General features: G+C 40.6%; 1 protein-coding gene across 1 annotated transcript; it reads left to right on the forward strand.

The window, feature by feature from the left end:
• The first annotated feature begins 8,876 nt into the window (after positions 1-8,876).
• LOC117723900 (uncharacterized) lies at positions 8,877-19,922 on the forward strand. Its single transcript, XM_034523483.2, has 4 exons — positions 8,877-9,000; positions 12,858-12,984; positions 13,453-13,548; positions 18,493-19,922. The coding sequence occupies exons 1-4, from the start codon at positions 8,995-8,997 to the stop codon at positions 19,500-19,502; spliced, it is 1,239 nt and encodes a 412-aa protein (XP_034379374.1). The 5' UTR covers positions 8,877-8,994; the 3' UTR covers positions 19,503-19,922.
• Positions 19,923-20,268: the final 346 nt, after the last annotated feature.

A 20,268-nucleotide genomic window follows, 5' to 3' on the forward strand; every position in this document is an offset into this window, starting at 1 on the left:
TCTTGTATTTAAGCAACAACAAATGTTTTTTTAAATAATGTAAGGCAATTAACCATTCTTTGAGGCAAACCTTTCTAATGATATTGCTTCATGAGCTCTCAAAAATTACAGGCAAATTTACTGACTGCAAACCTCTCACATTTACCAGAAATGTAAAGGAATGGTATAAAAAGTCTTCTAGATCTATAATAATTTCATATGCATTTACTGGAATGGCAGTTGGAGTAAGCAAGTCAGTCTGTAATGCCTCATTAGTTCCATAAATAGTATGTTTGAACTTTGTTTTGGATTAATTCAATAACCAATCTTTTTTACCTGAGCAAGAGTATCAGATAAGGCCAAGCTGAAGGCAATCTTGTCCTCTAATAATTGTTATATAACTTAAGATTAAGTCTCTCGCTAGTAATAGATTGAACCCAATATACATTAGAGGAACCAAAGCCCTCTTGTCCTTTCTCCTTTTTAACAAATGGGGAAGGAAGCAGATACAAAGGAACCTAAACAAATTAAACAATTCTCTTCTCAACAGGTACAGTTATAATGCCATGGGAGACGCAGGCACAATTTTAATTTCTCCCTCATAATCACTATGTATAAATCCTGGCCCATAGACTGCTTGTGGTGAATGTCTTTGGGTCTTAGATTGACCCCTCCCCCACAACAAACAAGGGAAAAAACAAATTCCAGAAAACACCTTTCTAGGGGCTGGTCATGAAGACCCAGGACAAAAGGAATGTTTGTCACCCAAGCTTCTGCTGAGCTCAGTCTTCATTGTCTTAATTCAAAAGTAAATGTTCTTCATTTCGGCCTGTTTTCTGAGGCCTGACCCAAAGACTAGGCCTATACTGCTCTGTAGTTTTGGGGGTTTTGTTCGTTTGTTTGTTTGTTTGTTTTGTTTTTTAAACTTTAATTTAACACTACATGCTGTATCTTTTTCTCTATAAGCATGGGCAGGTCAAAAAAAAATCCCAAACTCACAATTGAACTGCCAACTGCAGCCAATGGAAAAGTGGCAGTTTAACTATATTTTGAAGTTTCTTTTGCAACATTAGAGTATAACCATAATTTTGAGAAACAAAACTTATTTTTAATGATGTAAACTATCTATTTTCTCTAAAATCAACATCAAGTAGATTACCTTTATGTTACAAATATTTGCTGCCAATTCTTATATATGAATGCACGATAGTGCAGCTTTTAATACCTCACTAAAGAGACATTGTTTTTAAATCTTATCTTTATACATCTGGTCTCTGAATGACTTCAACCTTGAGTTACCAGCTTTAAGCCAAATTTCTATTACCAAGGTTACAAATTTTTAATCATGCCCAATAACTTATAGGCCAATAATCTATAACCAAGACATGCAGAACATATTTATACCTTTAAAACCAATCAGAAACAAATTTTTCTAGCTGTAATTTCAAGATAAAAGCAACTTGTCACCGAGATTTTTCTAGGACAAACAACTCATGGCTTCCTTATATAGAATCTAAAAAAAACTGCTGGTCCTTTAAAAGCAGCTTCTACTGACCATCAACTTTTGGAAAGGCTTTTCTAGCTTAGCTCAACTCTTGTAGCAGACTGCTGGACACCAAGGCTGCTGGCAATGCTTCCTAGGTCCTATTGTTTTGGTCTACTGTGGTAAATGACTCCTTAAGTCCTGCTCAAGGCTGGGGGGAGGGCACACATGGGTAATTAAAACATAAAATTTTAATTTTCGTCATGCTAAGAACATGTGAAATTCATTTATGGAGACAAGATAGGATGGAGAGACCAATTTATATTTCTCATTCTATAGGCTTCTGTATATCCTATTGTAGTCCATCCTAAAACCCAGACCTTAATGTAAATGTAAAATATACTTAGTGGCCTTCCAGTCTGGACTGGAACACAGAGCAGATCCCGGGTGGCAGCTCTGTCCCCAATCTCATTGAACCCAGAGGGACCCAGCATTTTGCTGCATACAGGAAACCCGCCTCAGTGACAAAGACAAACTCTACCTTAAAGTGAAAGGCTGGAAAACAATTTTTCAAGCAAATGGTCCTAAGAAACAAGCTGGAGTTGCCATTCTAAAATCTCCAGCCTGATAACACAAAGGGAGGGACTCATGGCTCCACCTGTATATGTAGTTGAGAGTGGCCTTGCCAGGCATTAGTGGAAGTGGATGGCCTTGGTGCCTGAAAGTTTGGATTCCCTAGTGTTGGGGAATTTTGAGAGCAGGGAGGCAGGAATGAGAAAATTGTGGGAGCACACCCTCATAGTAATTAAAAAAGGGGAAATGGGGTAGGGTGGTTAGGGGTAGTGGAAGTGGAGGGCCTTGGTGCCTGAAAGTTTGGATTCCCTAGTGTTAGGGAATTTAAGCGTAGGGAGGCAAAAATGGGAGGATGGTAATAGTACAGCCTCATAGGAACTCCCAGAATTGCATGGATTAGACATGAGAGACGCAGGCTGCCCGAAGACTAGATTCCAGAATTCAAACAAACAATTATCTTAATACTAAAATTTGTTTTGAGAATTGTATATTGCAGAACACATAACCTTGGTGTATCTACTCATCAGGCAAGCTGAGCAGACCTGCTCGAACCTCTGATGTCCTGGAATTTCAGTTGGATGCAATGAAGACACATCAATTTACTCTTCCCCCTGCCTCTCTTCTAATATCTCAATGCCCATACTCAGCTTGAAGACGTTAATGAGGAGTTGGTGCCCCTATTCCCAGGTCTTGGGGACTGAAGTGGTTAATATTGGGCTGTCTTTCTAGGAAAAAGTAGTGGTGTTGTTGGAAGAGGGAGGATTAGCTAGCATTGATTGCATAGCCATAACCTACTGGTAGAGATATGTATAATTGTGATTAAGATGAAGATACAATTTCTTAAATGGTACAAAATTTACTTTAATTTCAAATTTAAGGTTTTCATTGGTATGAGATTCTTATTGATATAAAAGTGAGATGAATATTGTTACTCTCATAGGCATTGTGCCAATATAACACATTTAAAAATACAAGGCTTAGACCCAGTCCTTCTTTAACTTTTTTAACTGATTTGAGATGGATAGACTGTGAGACAAGGGCCTATAGCATATTCATGTCTTTGAGTTTATTGTTAGGGTATTTTTTGAATTTTATTTAGAAATAGCTGAGAGGAGTTAACAGACAAGAGTCCAGATTACCTTACATGGATAGTTGGTTTTCAAAACATCAGAAGTCCAAAGAATTGGCATTACAAACATTTCTGTATTAATGTCGATTTTGATTAGAGACCTGTCTGCTCCTGACAGCTTCCTGCCTTGGATTCTAAGAAAAAATTGAGCATCTTTGGAGTTACTCCAGTTGTGGTGAGACAGCCACTAGACAAGAATTGCCTCTTTTCATCTACAGACAAATATACAGAAAAGGACAAACTTTTGGAATAGTCGATTGATTATATCTGCCAAGACAGAGTAATCAGCCCTTAATAATTCTGCATCACTAGGTCTATCAGATGATCCTGGGCCAGAAGGCTGAAGATCAGATGCTCCAACATTTTGTAGTATAGGGACTGTCCAGGTGTTCAGCAGTCTCTATAAATTGGCTAAGTTTTAGAAGCCATGCTTTGTGCTTCCCACAGTTTTAGTTAACTCAGTCACTCTGGATATTTGACAGGGTTGAAAACTTCTAGTCTCATAGCCAATCCTGGCTATTTACTTTGAGAGAAAAGATTTGAGAGGATGGTTTTCAGCTGACATTCATTTTAAGCCAAAAAACAAACAAACAAACAAACAAACAAACAAACAAACAAAACAAAACCCAGGTGCAGAACTAAGTCTCTTAGTTAGGAGAGATGATACAGGTTCTGGTTAGTCAAGAAAATTATGGTCTGGGTATTAGGTCTATCTTGTACCTTACTGAAACAAATTGATATAGTTTTGCTCTAATGGTATTTTGAGGGAAAAGTTTTATTTTAACAGGAAGGGTGATATGTAAGAGGAGCTAAGGTGGGAGGAGTATGGAGAGGAAGAGGAGGAGTAAGGAAAGGAAGAGGAGGAGTACAGAGAGGAGGAGTAAGGAGAGGAAGAGGAGTAAGGAGAGGAGGAGGAGTATGGAGAGGAAGAGGAGAAGGAGAGGAGGGTCTAGGTGATGAGAAAGAGAAAAAGTCAGGGGGACATGGAGGCCAATGTTCACATCTCTCCACCAGTCAAAGATAGTTTATATGTCTAGGTTGGGTATTGGGTTACACTTCTGATTGATATTGAGCACTACCAAACTTATAAAGTTTTTGGTTAACATTTTTAAAAATGTATAAAAGCAAAAAGGAGAAGGGGGAATGAGATAGGGGTTTTCTAGTGAGGGGAAATGGGGAAAGGGGATGGCATCTGAAATGTAAATAAAATATTGAATAAAAAAATGAAAAAATATACTTAGTGTATTTAATATAATAAAAATTTAAAACAACTTTAATTATATTTTCAAAAATCTTGGTCTGTGAAATAGAATACTGGAGTTAAAGATGTTAAATTTACAATATCCTTGGATGGCAGGACATGCCCAGGCTCAATAGCACCACTCCTCTTGGATGGGAAATAGATCCTATCAGAGTAATTTGTATGGTAGTCACATACCATAACTTACAAAGGATATAAGGGAAAAGACTTTGTGATAGTCTGGTGCTCTTATCTCCAGTGCTACATCTGGTTTCACAACTGGGTCCTGATGAATCAACTGGTTGTTAATCTTGTACAAATGCCAGGTTGCTTCAGAAACAATGAGTCCAAGGACCCAGTCCCCACTTCATAAAATTCAAAGATTTGAAAAGAACCAAAAGAACTGGGTGATGGCATGACTTAGGCCAGGTCAGGTTGTCCTCACACTGTACCTCAGACCCTCTGGAGCCTCCTCAGAGAAGTAAATGGTATTTCCCATCTTCTCAAGAAGGAATCCTTCTATGCTGAGAAAGGATCAATCTACAAAGAGTCGCTCCTGAAAAGTGGCCATTATGTTGTGTTTTATAGGTCCAAGGGTCCTTACTTCCCTGCTGTGGAAGGGTAAGGTGAAAAACACCCAAATAACAACAACAAAAACCAAACAAATATAACAGAACTTTCAGTCTACATCTCTTGTGATGTGGATGCAGCCTTTTGGCTTTGAAATCTCTACCCTCACTTCCTTCCCTATTAAGAGACTTTCTGGATGGAAGCTCAAGCTTGCTTACCTTTAAGTTTATCTTTTAAAAAGATGTTATTTATTTATTTTATGTATTCACCATTGCTCTCTTCAGACACACCAGTAAAAGAGCATCAGATCCCAGTGCAGATGGTTGTGAATCACCATGTTGTTGGAAGGATTTGGACTCAGGACCTCTGGAAGAGCAGTCAGTTCTCTTAACCACTGAGCCATCTCTCCAACCCTCTCACCTATATATATATATATATTTTTAATTTTACTTTACTTATGCAAGTACACTGTAGCTGTCTTCAGACTCACCAGAAGAGGGCATCAGACCCCATTCCAGATGGTTGTGAGCCACCATGTGGTTGCTGCGAATTGAACTCAGGACCTCTGGAAGAGCAGTCAGTGCTCTTAACCACTGAGCCACCTTTCCAGCCCCTCTCACCTATATTCTTAAAGGGCTTGATAATAAGCCATTTAATAACTTTGTCACAGGGGTTATTTAATGTCTCAATTCTCAAGTACAGCTAGAATTCTAGTTTTATGAACAGTGGCTGTTCATTTATACCATCAGGTGGAAACAACTTAGAAGCTTGTTGTCTACTGCTTGGGTTTCATAGTGGAAGCCCAGTGAAGGTATGCCACCTTGGGAGTTCCTGATAAACAGTCTTACACAGCTGTGAACCCAGGAAGTAGAATAAATGGCTGGGCAAATTGATGCACCTGTTGAGCAATAGTGATAGCAATCTTATTGTAATGATCAGTTATTTTCTGGTTGAATTTAAAGTTCATTCAACAGAAAGTAACTAATAACTGGTGATGTTAATCAGATGATAAACCTGTGTGTGTCTAGAGAGTATACCCTAGGGAGAACCTAGTCATGCTATTCTTATGGGTGACCTAAGCTCTTATCTTTGTATCCACAGAGTCAGGCACCTTCTACCACCCATCAGAAAATTTAATACTGTGGTAGATGGAGAATGATCCAGAGACTCACAGTTGGTCAAATTGTGGAGAGCAATATTCTGTAGAAGGCACTGATATAGATGTGATACCTATATCATACCACTAATGAGGGAAGTCATGGATCTCTGAGGGAGAAGAGGTAGAAAGATGGTCAGAGCCAGATATAATGATGTCTACGTTGAAACCATGTTTGCTAGAAATGTGAGGACCATTTCAATCATCACACTGTGGCTCATACTCCTTGGACAACATGTGCATGAGCTAAACCCAGCCATGCAACAAGCATGGTTGCCTAAGGGCCTCATAATGTCTCACCTGGAGAGGAGGGGCTATGGCTCTTGTGGGAGACAGCCATCTGAGAGGGTTCCAGTCTGCAGTCGATGGACCTCCTAGACCCCCCTTCCTGTTCTACATAATGGTGATCACTGTACTTGTGTTACCGGTTATGTATCATTTTTAAAGTTAGCTAAGGAGTATACCAGTCAAATGAAATTGGTTGAGAAAATGTTAAAGACACAACACTTCAGGCACCTTCTATAGTAGATTTTTGTAGAAACAGAGTTTACTAATGTGTAAACAAACAGGATTGACTATAAGTTCCAGCTAATTCTCATTCACTTCAATAGCAAAGAGAGATTTGTGTGTAGAAACGCTGGTTCTGTTTTCTAAAAAGAGTAGTTGCTAAGAAATGGTCAACAAGGTCCCTGGAGCAAAATATTAGGTTTAATATGTGTTTTAGTTAGGGTTTTATTGTCATGAAGAGACACCAAGACTGAGACACCTTTTCTAAAAGAAAACATCTCATTGGGGCAGGCTTATACTTTCATAGGTTTAGTCCATTTTCATCTTGGCAGGACACATGGCAGTGTGTAGTCAGATGAGGCTCTGGAAGAAGGTAGAGCTCTACACCTTGATCTGAAGGCAACCAGGGGACTAGATTCCACACCAGGGAGAGCTTGAGCACATGAATATCCTCAAAGTCCACAGAGCTAGATTGACTCTAACCAGACCACACCTCCTAATATGCATATGTGGTCATAGTATTCTTCATGCTTGGGAGATTGTGTAGACCTTATTAGGTCAGTTTCCTCAGGAAAACAGAGGGAGATGTCATTACACATGGAAATATCCTTTATGAATATACATTCGTACTACAAGAGAATTATTATTCAGAGTTACTGTATGTTTAGGAAGATTCTGCCTTGAGGTGTGACATAGGTGCAGGGGTGACACACCCTCATGACCTGTGACAGTTAGGAGAGCTGGCACTGATGTCATGGCATATGCATATGTTTGGGTCTGACATGGAAATGCCAAATTCTCATTTCAAAGCCACCCTTCTCAGTTTCCCAAAACAGCATATGTTGCCAGATGTGTATGTAATATTATTCATAAAAAAAAGACTTCATGCAACATGCAGTTGACCGCTACGTGGACTTGGAACCCTACCATAGACTCATGTTAGAACCTTAGCAACATGTAGACAGGGGCTGTCTGTGCTTCAGCCCACACAGATTCTGTTTAGATTGACACTGTTCTTTGGCATCCAAATGATTCTTTCAGCATCCACAGACCCAACGCATGTGATGTTACAGAAGCTGCGTTCTCACAGGCCATTTCTATCGAACTTGTTCTTGTCCTTCCTTGCCAGGTGCCTAGTCCTCTCCTTTGGAATAGGCAGGTTTCCACTGGTCCATGGAGTGTGGAAGGAGTAACCCTGTAAGCAGTTTGAGAATAGCAATTGATTGAATTACAACATTTAGAGACTTTGGGCTTTGAGTGTCTTGGGACTATTAAAGTCTATGGGCGTGTTGAGAAATGAATTGTCTTTTTAAAAATCAGATGACAGTGAAACTCTCAGAGGCTTACAGGTTAGAGATTATGGGTTATTTTAAGGTATTTGGTTGTCAAAAAATCCAAGAAACTTATTTGATATTTGTGGTTTCGTTTTCTCCTCTACCTCTTCCTCCTCCTCTTCCTCCTCCTCTTCCTCCTCCTCCTCCTCCTCCTCCTCCTCTTCCTCCTCCTCTTCCTCCTCCTCCTCTTCCTTTTCTTCTTCGAATTGTTTCTTCACCCTGATTTTGAAGAACTGAGGTAAGTTCAAGGCAGATGCTTTGATTTCCAAAGTACTGTCACATAGAAATACTTGCAGATGAGAGAAGGGAAAGGAAACTGAGTAAGATCAGATGTCTGCAGAGAGAATTCCAACAATGGGTAAAGGGCCAGTGTCCAGTGCATATACCAGTGTGATCTCAGGAGCTGTGTCCCTCCATGTTTATCAGAGCAGGAAGTAACAACAACAACAGCAACAACAAACCATACCCAGTGGTGTATATGTACCTGTGTTTGTAAGCAACCAGATGGAGACCAGTAAAATTCTAGTAGAGCTCACACTAAAACGGTATTTCTAACAACGTTGGAAGGTTTTAACTTTGATAAATGATCTATACCCTCTTTGTGTCCCTGGCCAATTTACCCGAGTGTATAGATCCAAATAGTCACATAAAAACTATTTATCAAGAGATGGAATCTGATCCATGTATGTCTCATGCAGAGTCTCAGTACACAGGGACACGTATTATTTATTGGCAATACTGAGTATTAAGACACAGGCTATGTTAGAGTCGAGAGCTCTAACATAGGCTAAGTAGCCCAGTAAAGACAACAGACAGAAGGAAACAAATGTAAGAACCAGGTAAAGAACACACTCATTCCCAGGAACACCTTCGCACAGACTTCTGGGATATGTAGTCCACGCTACTGAGCCATCGCGAGGAGCCATCCAGGCAATCCCAATTTAGCTTCCGTTTTCTGCAAGTGTGTCTTCCTCAAAGTTTTGCCAGAGTCCTTCGCGGCTGTACATTGGTGTTGTCTCCGTCATGAAGGTTGGTCCAGGAAACAGCACAGCCTGGGGGTCTGTGCAAGCAGCAGGAAAGGGGGGAGGGGGTGTTTGGGGGATGGGGGTGGGGGAAGGATTCGGAGGGGGGAAAGGAAGTGGAGTGCTGCGGCTGTGAGTGAGCATACCTGGGCTGGGTGGGAGGGCAGCAAGAAGCTGCTGGGGTGGTTGTGCACAACTGGCTGGGTCACGTGAGGTTGCAGTTGCGAACTGGGAACAGGGCGATTGGGATTGAGTCCTGGGTGATTTCTTTACTTAAGACCCCGGGTGCAGTCGGAGTTCGCCTTGGGCTTCTGGGACTTGGAGCAGTCTGGGAGCGCGGGAGTAGACGCCAGGATTGCAAGCTAATGATGGTGAGATGACTACTTGTACCTGAGGCAGTGAAGGGACCTCACTGAACAGCTTTGCTGGGAAGCACCCTCCACTAGCTGCCCCATTCTCACATGGACGCTGTCAGATTCCTCAGTCAGTACCTTTAGAGCAAATGGTGTTTCAGGTCCCCCTATACTCTGTACCCGGCCTATTGCATCCGTCTTGATTATATTCGTTTTATGTTCATTTTCTCTGTCAGTTAAAGAATTAAGAGAGGAAAAAAATCCAAGGCACAACAGGTCATAGGTGGGAAATTCTGGAACACAGCAGTGAGGTCTGGCAGAATCGGAGGCCACAGAAAATCTTTGACTGTGGGTGAGGAAGCACATGGAGTGGACACACAGAGGGAAATCTGCAAAGCAGGGAAACCTGACACCTGGTTTCACCTTGAAGGCTGGGTTTCCTTAAACCTTTGACAGGTCTCCTGTTTCTAACTTAGGGTCGGGGTAATTGTAAAAAAGACTGGTTGCCTGCTTGGCACACTCTCATTACATCAAGGTGACTTGCTCAGGCCTTGAACCTGAGAAAGGTTCTGAGCAGGTCCCTAGGAGGAGGTGCAAAGCTCACATGACCTTGTTTTAGGGGCCAGGCTTTTCTATCAGGTCAGCAGGGTGAGGAGGAGCTCACAGACCTGGGATAGAGAAGAAACTTGGTGCTACTCTGAGGCACATTTCCATCATCTCTGCATTTGGGAGGAAGAAAAGGGTAGCCCATATGCTTGTCCCCTGCTTCATAGCCAGTTCAAGGCTACACCAGACTACTTGAGACTGTGCCAGAAAACATTTAAACATACATGAGAAATACTTTCTATGGTTCATTTCCTGACTTCAGGGGAGCGCTATGGCAAATCCATGCACTCAGCCCTTTGGTGTCTTACAAACTACATGTGCTTCCCTTCTGTTGGCCCATTCCACGTGTGATTTACACTTTGTTTTCACTAGCTTTGTCTTGATCAAGTCTCTATATTTTGGTGATTAAATACTTGTGGGCACTTGGTATGAAAGGAAGAATTTGCCTCTTTTTCTTGCTTGAATGTCCTTTCATTTGTAATGAATGTTCATTCCTTTTGGATGGTAGTTTGTGTTAGATTCTGCCATGACCTGAGGATGGTTTCCTCTGGTCTTCCCTGAATCCTTCCAGTTTCCTCCTTTCATATCTAAGCAGAAATCCATCATTTCCTTTCTGTGGTTCCTGACTGATGCAGGCTACTGTGGTTTATATTCCTATGCCTTTTTCTGCAGCTGCATCTGACAAGACTGCCGTGTCCAGGCCCCAGAGGTTCAGCTATGTGCAGATGCTTCTTACAGTTAGCTGGAAGACAACCACTTCTCCACTGTCCCTCACATGATTCCTGAGTGGCTCTTGCCACTCTCTATGGTGATCAATTTCCTCTGCTTTTGGAGGTCTCATATTTTAGAACAAGGGCGAGTGGAATATGTGGGTTTCTTTTCTTCACTCACTTGTAAAGGTGGAAGTGTGGTATGTTAGCTACAAAGATGTTTCAACACAGTTCAGTTGTTTTTCCCTTGAAGAATTAATGGGTGTTTTATTCACCAAATTTCTGTAGTATGCTTGTGATTTGAAGATGTGTTGGCCTCCTCTGTGCTGCTTAAGCCTGTCCTTTATTAAAAGACACTTTTACTGCAATTATTCTTACAGAGTATATATTTCCCCAACACCAGAAGCCTTGGGAGCATGGCTCCTCCTTTTTCCTAGTGCTGAGAACACCTTGCAATTCAGCCCCAGTCCTGTGAATCTGACCTAAAATCCTCTTCCCTAAGGACAAGTTTTCATAGCCCTGGAGGGTGATTTGCAAGCTTCTAAGAGAGAAGGGATAACCCACATATAGGACTGCCTGAACAATGACATTAATGTGCATAATACCCTGTGGGTGGGAATCTCATATGACCTCATCCCTAAATGCCTCAGTCATAGCTGGAGTGTCTCTAAGACCTGCTGAGAGATGAAGAATTGGTCTGTCCTAAGGATGAAGTCATCACTGTTCATCTGGTGCAAAGGGTCAGTCCTCAAAATATACGTACAGCAAACCTGAACAGAATCAGCTGTTCCTATTTATATAGTTATGCATATATATATATATATATATATATATATATATACACATATATATGGAATAAGATGACATTTATTTAAGATGGAGTAATAGAGAGATATGAAAGGAGTTTGAAGGAGGAGGGCAAGGATGTAATTCTACTTTAATGATTTCTCAGAGAAACCTACCAGTCTTGTCAGTTGTGATAATCTGTGTAAAGCTGGAAATTATTTCAGCAGAGAGACCTTATGATTGCATTCATCTGTTAGATATAAGGAGTTGTGATTCCCATCACCCACCAACAGGACACTGAGCCTGGGTCCATACTGGACACTAGTAGGTGCTGTGGAACACTGTGATGTAAGGGTTTCTGTGTGCACAATACTGTTGTCCGGATGCTGGATGTGTGCAAGCATCATGCAGTGCACATTTCAGAAGCCTGGAACATGGAGTTTGAGAAGATAAGCATTCAGAAGCTGAGAAAGACAATCCAAAGTTGACCTATGAAATTACTACAGAATACCCCATTCATACCTAAATTGCTGCAAAATATCATGTAGTAAAAAAGGAAAAATGATGTAGGACTGTTCTCATAGGTCATCTTGTGATTTTTCTCAGTATGATATTTAAAAAATAAATTCTTAAATTAACAGTTATTGAAGGAATAAAATGTTAACATCCGCAAATACATTTCTCAGCTGCTACACGTTAATACTCAGGTGTCACATGTACAAACCATGATATAGGAACATCATGACCTTATCAATCAATATCTGTGGCAGAAAAGGTAGAAAGGAAAAATGACCAAAGAGCAGAGTGATACCTGTTCCACTTTAAATTCTCATTTTTCATGTGTTCGCATACTTACATTTGGTCAGTAAGTTCTTCCTTTACTGTCCTAACCCTTGCTTGCTCCAGCTCCTGTTTTTCGTCACAGTGCTTTGTGTCACTGCTGTACTCTGAACAAATTCAGAAACCCAGACGACAGGGAGAGCCACATCATTGTTGTCTGTATTTTCACTTCATTTCACATTCATGACTGTGCATGTTTGGTGTTGACAAGTAACTTTTTTTTCACCAGGACTCTCTTCTCTGTGTGTGTGTGTGTGTGTGTATGTGCACTCGCATGTGTGTGTTTATTTGTGTATAATATATGTGAACCACCTTCCCAGAATGAGCACCACCCATTATGCTATGTGCAGTGTCATTATCAGTCACTAATTAAGAAAATACCATTGGCCTCCCTACAGGACAGTCTCATGGAGACATTTTCTTAACTATACTTCTCTTTTCTCAAATGACCTCAGCTAGACAAAAGTTCACAGGAGAACAAGCCAGCTCAATGCATCTTGTCACTTATATGCTTATTCTAGGTTTTAATTAAAAGTATGATATCATTTGCTCATTGGTCTGTATTTCAGGAAGTGCTGTCCTTCTGGGATGTGGCCATTGATTTCTCTCCAGAAGAGTGGGAATGCCTGGAGCCTGCTCAGTGGAATCTGTACAGGGATGTGATGTTGGAGAATTACAGCAACCTTGTGTTCCTGGGTGAGTATTGCATCTACAGAGAATTCATATGTCCGTTCCTCAGTCAGTACAGTGTATCATGGAAGATGGTATTTTTTGCCAGCGATGTTCATATTCTTCATTTGCAGAAAAATTGGAGAGGTTATCCAAGCTAAGATAGATTTCATTTTTCTCTGTGTTTAACCTGTCTGTGTTGGAAGCAGGCACCCTGTAGTCTAGTGGGCCTGTTAGAAATGCAGTGTCGTGAGGCATGGACCACAATTGTGAAAGGCTTCCACAATTCAGTTTTAATGGTATTCCCTTTAAGTTAAACTCAGAATCTGGACACTGTAAATTCCTTCACATATTATAATGATCCTGTCAGAAACCATTTAAAAAGTAATTGTCTGCAATCATTTACTACATCATCTTTTATAAACACTGTCTTGGAAGGGGCATGTCAGTTGCCAGTAAAGAACTTTTAACCTTGTTCCCTTTGTCTACAAACAGGTCTTGCTGTCTGTAAGCCACATCTGGTAACATTTCTGGAGCAAAGACAAGAGCCTATGGGTGTGAAGATACAAGAGGTAGCTACTGTGTATTCAGGTGTGTAAGGCTGAGGTAGATAACAGCAGCCTCTCCTGGAGACAGTTCCCCACTTAGCTGTTCTTAAGCACATGGTGTCTTTCCCTTGGCTGCCCAGTTGTCCCTCTACCTGTCACAGACTCAGGGAGCCAGTCTGACCCAGGACAGAGGCTGTGGGAGAAACTCTTGAGTCAGTTATGGTTGAGCTTGAAGTGGGTGAGGCACATCCTATCTCCAGAACTAGGTTTTCAATGAGCTAAAACAGCATATGACGTTTACAAAGGCATTCTCTGTATTGACAAGGCATTGTTTCTCTGCAAGACTGAACCCAGTCATGTACCTAAGCATAACTTTTTTTCAGTGTCTTCAGACGTGGGCAGACAAGCTGAGAACTCAGTATGTATGTTCCTCTTATAAAGATCCAGTGTTAAGGATAATGTACTGATTCTATGAGACACAGATCTGTTGGCGTCATTGGGATCAGTGTCTAAGCTTTACATACACAAGTACCTGTAGCCTGGAGAAGAGACATTTAAAGAGAGAAAGTGTGAAAACTAGACATTTGTGGAACTCTTAAAGTTCTAGAAATGAAAGGAAGGGTATCTGGCCTTGGTGGAGCAGAAACAAAGCTGACTTCAGTCATAAGGCAAAGGAGTCCCAAAACCACAATAAAATGTTCTATCTCAGAGGTTTGTGAACCCAGTATAAAGGACCCAATCTTGCTTTCATCTCTAGTTTCACACAGAAGCAGTGTAGCTGAAGGATTCTCCCCACAGGAACATTGGCTTCAACACTTTGTCTACTGTTACCTTGAGTACTGGTCTGACAGGATGGCTAGTCCCTTGGGTTGCACTGGTCCCTGCCCACTGTGCAGCCCCTGGTCTGGTGCCTACTTATGTTCTGCAGTAGAGGTGGTCCTGGCAGTACTTGACCTTCCTGTGCATGGATGGGTCAGTGAGATTGTATAGGTCCATCCCATCAGCCAAAGGAACCCTTTGGGTGAGGGTGTGTGGAAGTTACTAGATTTAGTCTTTGACAAGACTGGGAGGTGGAGCTCAGTGCTGAGGATGAGTCACTTGAGGAGGAGTAGACATGGACTTTCTGAGAACCACTAAAGCAACCTTAGAAAGAAGTTTGCCTTCTCCCCTGGAGCACAGACAAGAGGATAGAGGACCCCATCTTCCATTTGCCCTGATTCCAAAATATGCTCATGCTGTGGCCTGACTCCCTGTTCCACCATGAGGGTCACTGAGTGGGACAAAGCGGAAGATACATAGCATAGCTGAGACAGCATATGTTAAGTGGACCATTCACGCATTCCTTCAGTGTCCAGAGAAATGACTTAACACACTCGTTTAACTGAAAATTGTTATCCATGACTTCTTCACTCAACATCTTTACTGTTAGGAGACCCAGGGAAGGAGTTCCTGTCAGGAATCTTTTTACTTACTTGAGCAGACAAACATTACCTCCTAGGAGGACCAGAAGAACAGGGTCACATTTTGGTGTCAGTGAATACTTTGGTCACTCCAGCATCCTCTGCCCCTGATTTAATTGCCTTTGAAAGCCAAACCCACAATTGCACCATACCAGAGTGGTGTAAAATGTCAAAAGTTTTTATTCTATGTATTCCAATATTTCAAACAGTGGATCTTCCCCAGGTCCACATTTGGAGGACAACAGTTTTTCAGCAGTATTGCTTAGTTTAGGTGACCAGTTTGATAAAACTCAGGCCAGAGGTAGTCACACTGGGTGGTGACAGTCTTTGCACACCTGTGAATGTTTGCATACTTTTCTGCAGACCTTGGTATAAAATCATTGTAAGAAACTAACACCATACTTAAGTATATCTCAAATCACTTATGTTCATGCTAGTGAAATTCATTATGTGACTTCTTTGTGAAGGACAACATTTTTTTAATATGTTTTCCTATCACATACTCAATAATATGGATTTACAATGTATGCCATTTTTGGATATATCATTCAAAAATTAACCTGTGCTGCCAGAAGTATGTGTTTAACATAATATCTCATCAATAAGCTTTCCGAATTTTGTGGATTCATGATTTTTCCCTCTGTCCTTGGATCTGCTGCATCGTTATTTCTAAGTGTGCAGTGCCTATTGTCACCTTGTATGCTCACCCTGTATATTTTGGTGGATGTATAAAATACATTGATAGAACATTTAAGGAGAGTGTAAGTTAAAAATATGTATAAGCTTTGCTTCTGTGGAAGTTCCCTTTACGTGTAAACAGGGCTCTTCCATTTTCATGTTCTTTTCATTATCACTCTCCACTCGTTGCTCAGTGGTTATTTAATCTTGTTAATGAATTAGTCTTAGAAATAGGTAATTTTATTGCCAAGTTTGTTGCCCCATTCTATTAATTCCAGCACTTGAAAGGCTGAAGCAGGTGGATCTCTGAGTTCAAGGCCAGCCTCATATACATTGTAGCTGCCTGCAGCTACAGGTAACCAGGTTCACACTGGAAAGGAAACCGACAACTGCAGCCAATGGAACAATGGCAGTTTAAGTATATTTTTAAGCTTCATTTGCAACATTAGAGTATAACCACAATGTTGAGAAACAAAACCAATTTTTAACGATGTAAACAATCTATTTTCTCTAAAATCAACATCAAGTAGATTACCTTTCTGTTACAAAGTTTTGCTGCCAATTCCTATATATGAATGCACAATAGTGCACCTTTTAATATCTCACTAAAGAGACATTGTTTTTAAATCTTATCTTTATACATCTGGTCTCTGAATGACTCCAACCCTGAGTTACCAGTTTTAAGCCAACTTTCTGTTACCAAGGCTGAAAATTTTAATCAAACTCAATAACTTATAGACCAGTAATCTATAACCAAGACATGCAGAACATATTTATACCTTTAAAACCAATCAGAAACAAAAATGAAGTGACAACACATCTTATATATTTAGAGCAAACAAAATTTCTTTATTTTTCTAGCTATAATTTCAAGATAAAAGCACCTTGTCACAGAGATTTTTCTAGGACCAACAACTCTTAGCTTTCTTATAGAATCTAAAAAACTCCTGGTCCCTTTAAAAGCAGTTTATACTGGCAATCAACTTTTGAAAAGGCTTTTCCAGCTCAGCTTGACTCTTCCCTAAAGATGTTGAGAAAACTTATGAGCTTCTGCTCTGCATATTAAGACTTAAACCCAAGTTAAACTAGACCAAGTGTTGGATGCATAGCAGCTTTAAGCATTTTTGTCTTTTGAACATGAAACAGAACACCATTCATTCAGACAACAAAACAGAAAGTAGCCAATTTACACACGTTGACATTGGCACGCCAAGGACAAACAATAAACAAGGCAGAATTATGGATTTCTCTTCTTCTAGGAAAGCTCTGAAGCAGCCTTTTCCTTCTTTTGCTAACACAACCCAGAGAGGACAACTGCTTTTCTGAAGCCCTTTCTCTCTGTCTCAAATACAAGATCTAACTCTTCATCTCGTTCTTTAGGAGATGTATTGGCGGCTACTGATATTTACCACTCGGTGCCCTGCCTTTTTCAGTTTTTCAATTCTTTCTAACCCTGCTCCTCTCACCTGAGGCAGATCTTGGGCTTCAAGCGGATGCCTATTAGTATTCTATTCTCCAAATTCACTGTCACCTCCAAGATGAGATTGCATCGGGTCAACACTTACTCAATCTAGAAGGTTAAACACACTTCTTGCAAACACAGCCATAACTTAGCTAGCATCAATGCTGTTCCTTGCTCACCAAGTGCCCAGGATACTCTTCTTTTTCCATTTTCCATGGAGCTCCACCCAAGACAATGTTTCTCAGGTGGTCTTCCATTCTCAGGTCTCATGATTCGGGCAGGCGCCATTCTGTAGCCATCTGGAGCTACGGGTAACCGGGTTCACACCTGAAAGGAAGGCTGGAAATGAAAGGGGAATGGAGGGTGAGAGAAAACATGGGGCCAAGATAATGTATTCTGATCAAGGCCAGATGTTTAATATTTCCTTTCACATATAAAGGGGGAAGCCACACCCCCAGAGTCTCTTCTCTTTTCAGCTCAGTGGCTGGGTGAGGGGATAGCAGCCCAGAGGTGTCAAGGCAAGCTCAGCAGGTGGTCCATTCTTCTCACTCCTGTAGCAGACTGCAGGTCACCAAGGCAATGCCTCCTATGTCCTGTTGTTTTGGTCTACTGCAGTAAAGAGCTCATTCAGCCCAGCTCAAGGCTGGGGGGGGGGGGGGGAGGGCTCACAGGACAGCCAGGGCTACAAAGAACCCTGTCTCAACAGAACCAAAACCAGTCAAACAAAAAAACTAATAGGAAATTGAGATATATATTCATTGACACTTACATTGCCCCACTAAAATTCTGTTATTCATGGATGAACTTCATATTTATTATTATGCCTTGATATCTCTTAAGTATATATTTTACAGTCATCAGTATAAACATAAAATACTGTCCAAAATCCTTAGGCTATATGGTTTAGTCTTGATGTGGACAGTCTACATGTAATGCGACATATGTTTTGTGCTTTCCAAAATAAAACTTTATACTTAAGACAAATTTGGTGTTCATCCAATCTCAGAGTCACAATTAACTTTTCTTTTTCAGGTTTGGGTACTTTATAATTTCATAGATGTGTGGCCTTCATAATATCTATATTGCTTGAAAGGCTTATTTCTAGTAGTAAACTGCCCTTACAACTTACTTAGCTATTTAACTTTGAATAATCTGCCATTATTTCTATGTTCTGTTTGATTGTGCTCTTACTCCAGTAAAAGTACACATTCTTTGCACCTATTCTATTTGTGAATTTTGCTCAGTGCTTACAGGCATTGAAATATACTGCAGATTTTTATTTATGGTTAAATAAATATGAGTCAGTGTCTTCATTTTAAATAGTAAGCCACTTAAATATAAAGAGCATTGCTTAACTTTTGTTCATGTCTCAACTTTGGCTCAACAGGAATAACACCCAATGATCCCAATGACTACAGCAAGACCGATGATTGTAAATCACTCCTTATTAAACGACAAAGAATCCGTATAGGGGAGAAACTCTACAAGTGTGGAGAATGTGGTAAGGCCCTGAGTTCTCATAAAGCACTTTCCATACACCAGAGACTTCACACTGGAGACAAACCCTACGAGTGTGAAGTGTGTCGTAAGGCCTTTAGTACTCGCTCGTCACATTTTATACACATGAAAAATCACGCTGACGAAAAACCCTACAAGTGTGAAGACTGTGGCAAATCGTTTTACTATCCTTCAATGCTCAAGCAACATCAGAGAAATCATTCTAGAGAGAAAACCTACAAGTGTGAAGAATGTGAAAAGTCCTTTCGCTATCCTTCATTCCTCAAGCAACATCAGAGAATTCATAGTAGAGAAAATCCCTCCCAGTATGAAGAATGTGTCAAAAGATTTTCCCCTCCTCTACATCTTCAGGAACAGGAACAAATCTATACTGGAGAGAAACCCTACAAGTGTGGAGAATGTTATAAAGCCTTTCGTTGTCTCTCAGCCCTTAGGATACACAAGACAGTTCATACTGGAGAGAAACCTTACAAGTGTGGAGAGTGTGGCAGATGTTTTTCCTCATCTTCCTGCCTTAGAAGACATCAAACCATTCACTCTGCAGACAACCGTTACAAGTGTGAAGAATGTGGGAGATGGTTTTCCTCATCTTCATCCCTTAGAAGACATCAAATATTTCACTCTGAAGACAACCCCTACAAGTGTGAAGACTGCGGCAGATGTTTCCGATTCTCTTCATCTTTTACAAGACATCAAACATTTCATTTTGAGGACAATCCCTATAAATGTGAACAATGTGGGAAAAGGTTTTCATATTATGGAAGTCTTCAGGAACATCAAACAATTCATACTGGAGAGAAGCCATACAAGTGTGAAAATTGTCACAAAGCCTTTCGTTATCGCTCATCCCTTAGGAGACATAAGACACTTCATACCTGAGAGAAATGCTACAAGTGTGACAAATCCTCATGTCCTGTACAACACCAAGCAATTCACTCTGAAGACAATCCACACAAGTGTGTGGAATGTGGCAAAGCCTTTGTTAATGTTTATAGCCTTAGTCGACACATGACAGTTCATGCTGCAGAGAAATCCTACAGAGGTCTTAAATTAAAAAGTTTATACTTCTTCAGCCCCTAAAAGACATCAACAAATTCATACTGAATAAAACTCTTTGACTGTGTAGATTGTCGTAAAAATTGTCCCTAAGTCTTCAAACCTTACCCAACTCAATCCAAAGGTTAGACTATTAAGTGAATTAGTCTGGAATGTCAACACCAACATGTTACATCCATCAGTACAAATAGTACAAAAAAAAAAAAAAAAAAAAAATCAGACAACAGTGGCTGTTCATTTATACCATCAGGTGGAACCAAATTAGAAGCTTCCTGTCTACTGCTTGGGTTTCATAGTGGAAACACAGTGAAGGTACGCCACCTTGGGAGTACCTGATAAACAGTCTTACACAGCTGTGAACCCAGGGAGTAGAATAAATGGCTGGGCAAATTGATGTACCCATGGAGCAGTAGTGACAGCAATCTTGTTGTAATGACCAGTTATTTTCAGGTTGAATTTAAAGTTTATTCAAGAGAAAGAAACAAATAACTGATGATGTTAATCAGATGATAAACCTGTGTGGGTCTAGGGAGTATACCCTAGGGAGAACCTAGTCATGCTATTCTTATGGGTGACCTAAGCTCTTATC

This window comes from Arvicanthis niloticus, chromosome 19, assembly GCF_011762505.2.
Source record: "Arvicanthis niloticus isolate mArvNil1 chromosome 19, mArvNil1.pat.X, whole genome shotgun sequence".
NCBI lineage: Eukaryota > Metazoa > Chordata > Mammalia > Rodentia > Muridae > Arvicanthis > Arvicanthis niloticus.